This window comes from Neovison vison, chromosome 6, assembly GCF_020171115.1.
Source record: "Neovison vison isolate M4711 chromosome 6, ASM_NN_V1, whole genome shotgun sequence".
In the NCBI taxonomy this organism is placed as follows: Eukaryota; Metazoa; Chordata; class Mammalia; order Carnivora; family Mustelidae; genus Neogale; species Neogale vison.
The window spans coordinates 10,417,457-10,423,456 of NC_058096.1; the positions used below are offsets into that span (position 1 = coordinate 10,417,457).

General features: G+C 49.5%; 1 protein-coding gene across 2 annotated transcripts in view; it reads left to right on the forward strand.

Moving 5' to 3' along the window:
- RCAN1 (regulator of calcineurin 1) overlaps positions 1-5,669 on the forward strand; it is a 93,926-nt gene extending 88,257 nt beyond the window's left edge. For both annotated transcript variants that reach the window (XM_044250974.1, XM_044250975.1), the window contains exons 3-4: positions 587-746; positions 3,891-5,669. In XM_044250974.1, the coding sequence (XP_044106909.1) occupies positions 587-746; positions 3,891-4,063 (333 nt within the window). In that variant the 3' untranslated portion in view covers positions 4,064-5,669. The remainder of the gene's footprint in view (positions 1-586; positions 747-3,890) is intronic.
- The last annotated feature ends 331 nt before the right edge of the window (positions 5,670-6,000 follow it).

Here is a 6,000-nt window from a genome sequence, read left to right on the forward strand (position 1 = left end):
GATAGGACTTCTGTGCCCAAACTAGTGTCATGGGTTATTGGTTCACAGTATTATTTTTTTAAAACCCCCTGGATTGTGGATCTTTTTTCCCTTCCTCGTGCATCTGATTTGGAAGCCCAGAGGAAGGGAATTGTGGGGTGCCGCTGGGTGGGCGGGAGTCCTGGGTCCCTGTCCCTGCTTTGGCCCCTGAGAAACTCTATGACGGTAGAGCTGTTGTTTCGCCTTTTTGAGCTTCTGTTAGATGTCTGTGATATGAGGAGCTGGAAGACATGGATTCTGAGATCCCTCCAGCCTCAGTGACAGAGCTTTATTTTCTCCATTTCTACTAAAACAGTATCAATTTTCCATCGGTCTGGGTCAGTGGTCCTGAGCCTGTGGGTTTCGGTCCTGGGAGGGGTCAGCATAACCCGATCACGTTCTCCATATAGACCGTATCATGAGCCGACCTTGAACGGCAGGCATTCTGCTGCCCAGGCATGGACTCGTCCTTGGTCCCCTGTCCCCAACCAGCTGTCACCGAGTGCTGCAGCACCACGGGGCTGCTCTCCTCCAGAAACACCCACCTGTGTGCTCTCTCTCTCCTCAGACTTTGCACATAGGAAGTTCCCACCTGGCCCCCCCAAATCCGGACAAGCAGTTCCTGATCTCTCCTCCTGCCTCACCACCGGTTGGTTGGAAACAAGTAGAAGATGCTACTCCCGTCATAAATTACGATCTGTTATATGCTATCTCCAAGCTGGGGCCAGGTAAGCAGTGCTCAGGGGTAGGGGCAGGGAAAGAGATGGGGAGAAGCTGTCCTTGAGGGCCAAGACCAGGACACGCATCTGCTGTCAGGGAACAGCCAGAGCCTTGTGGCCCCTTTCAACTGTCCGATGGATGTGAGCAGGTTTGGGAACTGCTCCTATTTGCATTCATGTGTGCCCATAACTCAAGTTGTTGGGAACATGCGTGCCTGCCTCGGGCCTTAGACAGCCATGGAGACCAAGGACCGTGATCCCTCATAGCCGGCATCATGCCAATCTTTCCTGTCATTTTCCTGTCACTTTCCTGTCACCCACTGAGTACAGCCTGTGTGGGCAGCCTCAGACCCGAGCCTCAGGCCTGTCCCTCCAGGATGACCGACTAGACTTGGAAAGGGAAAACGGACCACCCCACACTTCAGAAACTTTTATTTTTAGTCAAGGTGGTTTCGTCCATTGATCTGATGCTCACCTGCCCTTTTGAATGTTCTGGAGAACCATAGAGTGTAGTGAAGAAAGAGCCCCCACTTGGCCCCACGGGGGGGCTCACACCTATTCGAATGCAGACAAAAAGAGGTTCCAGTCCTCAGAGGCAACAAACATGTGAGTAGTCAGGCAGATAACAGATACCCTGGCCATGCAATGGGTATTACCCAGTGGAGTTAGGAGCAGTAGATGAGATCGGTGTGGAAAGCACCGCAGAGGTGCCTGGGCCACAGGCAGTGCCCAGTTCATGATTTCTGGAAACAACAGAATGTTGGTGGTTCCTATCCTACCCGCTAGGGTTTGGGTGAGGGGCATGAAGTGGTTTGAGCCCACCCTCCTGCCCTGTCCGTAGAGCAAACGTAATAAATGCTGAGACCATTGGCTCCTTACTTCTCCTTGACCAGAAGTCTGATGACGTTCCTTTGGATGGAGGGCTTTATTTCTTGGACCATCAGCAGTTTCGTGTTGAAAAGATTACATTTCTGAACACACCGCTCCAGCGGAAACTCCCTCTGAGGGAGAGAGCAAGAAGCACGTTACCTACTGGTAATGGTGGTGTGAAGGTCAAGCTGGCGGCTCTGAGGAAGCAGGCGCTCCTCCCGCAGCTCCCGGCTGTCTGAGGGAGCTCCCGGAGTCTGAGGGAATGCTAGGGAAGAAATGGGGCCTCCATCTGGAGGAGGTGATGAATGGCTCCAGAGGCAAGAAGTGCAGCTGACGACAATTCTTCCCACTCCAGAGCCTACCACGCCTTTATGGAAGGCTGATCGGAAAAGCCTTTTCAGAAACTAGACAGAATAAAACCCGTTCATCCTTCGTTTACTTAACAGTGAGCTGGAACAACATTTCATGTTCGGTTGTGCTTTGCAGCCAACAAGACTGCGAAGATTTTGCAAATACGGTCCTACCCCACAGCTTGCTGGATGGTGGCCAATTAGGGGGTAGATAAGGATCCTGACCTACGAGGTCTTGTGACCTCCACCTTCATTCCTTCCCTGGAAGAGCTGAGACTCGCTCACTTTTCCAATGCAATTGTGCTGATGCTCCAGATAGAGAAACAACAACTCCTTTTTTTTTTTTTTAAGATTTTATTTATTTATTTGACAGACAGAGATCCCAAGTAGGCAGAGAGGCAAGCAGAGAGAGAAAGAGAGAGAGGGAAGCAGTTTCCCTGCTGAGCAGAGAGCCCGATGCGGGGACTGGATCCCAGGACCCTGAGATCATGACCTGAGCCGAAGGCAGAGGCTTTAACCCACTAAGCCACCCAGGCGCCCAACATTTTATGAGGAAAAGTGTCTTCCGGGTTCGGAGGAGTCTGCAAAGTAGTGTGAGGCAGGAAGGTGTGGAATCCGGGTGGAGGAAAACCTACCCCTGTATCCCTTGGGGGTGGGGGGAGTGAAGGGAGCTGAAGCAAACCTACCCCCAACCTGTTGAAATCCTAGCATTCTACTGCACCCAGCTTTCCACCAGTAGTGATCCGTCCTCTGTTTGTAAACATTAGGAAAACCAGGTGACACTTACTGGGCCTGTGACCTGGACATCAGGACCCCTAAGAACTTGGCTTGCACTTAGATAATCGGCTCAGTGAGGTCAGGGCTGTTATTATCCCATTTTACAGAGGAGGAGCTAGAGGTTCACAGGGACGCGAAGGAATGCAACCATGGGCTCAGGGGACTCAGTGGCAGGGCTCCGAGCCCACATCTGACCACCACCTCCCTCAGCCCTGAAGAGGCAACCAGGGCAGCCCCATAGATTTTTTTCTCAGTTACTTCTAGAAGATTCTTGCATCCCACCCTTGCTGCACCAGAGGGGCCTGAACTGGACTGAACCTGGTCAGACACAGGCTGACCTGGAAATGCAGGACGCTCCTTGGCTCCCGGGGATGCAAGTGGTTCTGTGAAAAGGGATACTGTGGTCAGACATGTTTTGGGAGCACCTGGTTCAAACCAGCCATAATTACGTCCTCGCACAGGGCCCCCCCCCCTTGTGTCTCCTGTCCCCGGGGTGTGCTGCCTCCGTGGGAGCCCTGAGAGGAAGGCTCACGATGTCCCTTCCTAACGTGTTTTCTTCATGCACTGTCTTCTCCTAAATGCACACTCCTCACACACACTGGAAAATTTAGGAGGCCTGGTGAACATGTTAAGTGAAATTAAAAATGCATTCCTTGGGACACCTGGGTGGCTTGATCGGTTAGGCATCTGACTTTTGACTTTGGCCCAGGTCACGATCTCAGAGATTGAGCCCTGGGTTGATCTCCAGGCTGGGCATAAAGCCTGATTGGGATTTTTTCTCTGCCTCTCCCTTTGCCCCTCCCCCTCCATTTAAATAAATAAAATAAAATAAAATAAACCCTTTCCATACACCTTGATTCAGTGTTTGAAAGCAGCATAATATATAAAGATGATTATATATATATATAAACTTGATATTTATATACAAAATTTTATATTACATTATTTTATATTATATATCTAGATAGAATTTTTTTTCTGCTAGAGCCAGGAGGGAATGCCAGTCCAGAGCATGGCTGCCCAGGCCCCTCCACCCCCACCGAACGTCCGGAGAAGCTTGGCGCCGCAGACCCCTCCATGCTTTTCCACGAGCTCTTGCTCGTTGGCCCTCCCGGTCCTTGCCCGAGTGACCCTGCATTTTCTCTTCCCTCCCTAGGGGAGAAGTATGAACTGCACGCGGCGACCGACACCACCCCGAGCGTGGTGGTCCACGTCTGCGAGAGCGATCAGGACAACGACGAGGACGACGAGATGGAACGAATGAAGAGACCCAAACCAAAAATCATCCAGACGCGAAGGCCGGAGTACGCGCCTCTGCATTTGAGCTGAACTGGCGACCCAGGGGGCAGAAGTATTCCGAGTCACACTGGCGGGGAGGAACCTTGTACTGTGCAGGTGGCGTCTCACGACCTGGGAGGAGGCGGCGCGGGTCGGCGGGGCAGGAACTCCAGTTCCCGTTGCTCGGAGGAGCATCCGGGCTCCGCCCCCTGGTTCTGATGCTGCTCCCGGGCCGGCGTCCCGGCTTCCAGGAACACCCCGGGCCCATCACTGAGCTCAAGGTCATCGCACAAGGACATTGGGGCCCGTCGGGATGAAAACTGATAACGATAGTGTGTCGTACTCGTTCTCTCTGGTAGGTTCTGTGTTTGTCGAGGGCAGCCTCATCCCCGGGTGCGGCGGGGAGAGCCTTGTCTTTCTGGCCAGCCTGCGGGGAGGCTCTCTCTACTGCTGGGAGGAGGCACCCCGAAGCCTCCAAGGGTCTGGTGCAGAAACGTCGTGAAAACGAGAACAAGGCAATGTGGGATTTGTAGTGTTTCATTTTTCTCCCCCCTCATGTTCTAATGTTTGTGCATGTATATTACTGATTTTCAAAACTAACCCTTGTTCGTGTATAGAGTTATGCCATTGTTGTTTTGCATCTTCTGGAGGACGGGAGAGCGTTTGGAAAATCGGTCACCTTTCCAGATTCCTGACTCTCTTTGCAACAGCACCCACACGGGTGTCCCATCTGGATACATCAGCCCCGGTCCTTTCCCACGCCACATCTACCTGTGCTTTGGCAAAAAAAGTCAATCTGAAATTCCTATGTCAGGTTTCACTCTATAAAAAATTCAGAGAATATCAGTTTCACTGCCAACTTTTAGTGGGTGAGAAATTTTAGTTTTGGTCTTTTGGGTCAGACATTGGTTCCATTTCTTTCTTTTACATGGCGATTTACACACATGAATCATAGCCCCCCCCCAAAAAAAAAAAAACCTTTTGGGGGAGTTCTTGGTTGAGATAGTTGACTTTTTTTTTACCCCACTAAAACATCAAGATAAACTTGTAAATAAAGCGGATAACATATATTCATACCTATTGTACACGTGGGTGAAAAATACGGCTGTGGAAGAATAGTGTCAGATATTACCCTACTTGTGACTTGTATGTTATAGAAAATGCTGTTAAATGTTGGAAAGGACTTGAATTCAAAGCATGCAAAGTGGCTCATACATGTGTGGTTGAATGGAAGAGATGCAGTGCCTTTCCCCATTAATTCCTGATGGAATCGTTATACTGGTTAGTCTGTAATTTTTTTTTTTTTCTAGTTGTAATGTGTACGTCTGGTAAAGAGGTATTCTATTTTGGCCTTACAATACCATAGCAAAATTGGTCGTTTTGAAATACCTAATGCCAAGTAACAGTGCATGCTTTGGAAATTCGGAAGGTGGTTTCCTTTACGAAGCAAATACATTTGATTGTTCCTATCCAGAAATTGACTGAATGTTCTCAAACCCCTGTTTACAGTACTTGCTGAAGGGGGAGGCAGGCGAGGGAGAGACCATCGCATAGCTGTTCAGATGTTCCTGGTTAAGTGCTTTTAAACTGGAGAGGCTAACCTCAAAATATTTTTTTTAACTGCAGTCTATAATAAATCAACACAATATACTCTTTATGGAGAGGTTCATCTTTGTGCCTTTTTATTTCTAATGATCAGTCTGTGATCTCTTTGAATCCTGCGGCCTCCAACGGACACGTTGTTTCCTCAGTTTCTGTTTAGAAACTCCTAATTCTTTGCTGCAGTTCACGGAGGGGTAACCACACCATCCAGACATCACTTAGCAAAGGGGAGAACAGATAAAACTGAAATCGGTGTCCTAGGGTTTGCTTTGTGTAGGGAGATGATACTCTGGGGAAAACCGTACTCACCAGCAAAACCAGCAGCTCCATGAAACAAGGACGTTTTTGACTTGTTAATTTGAAGAGTTGTCTTTCCTGTTAGAAGA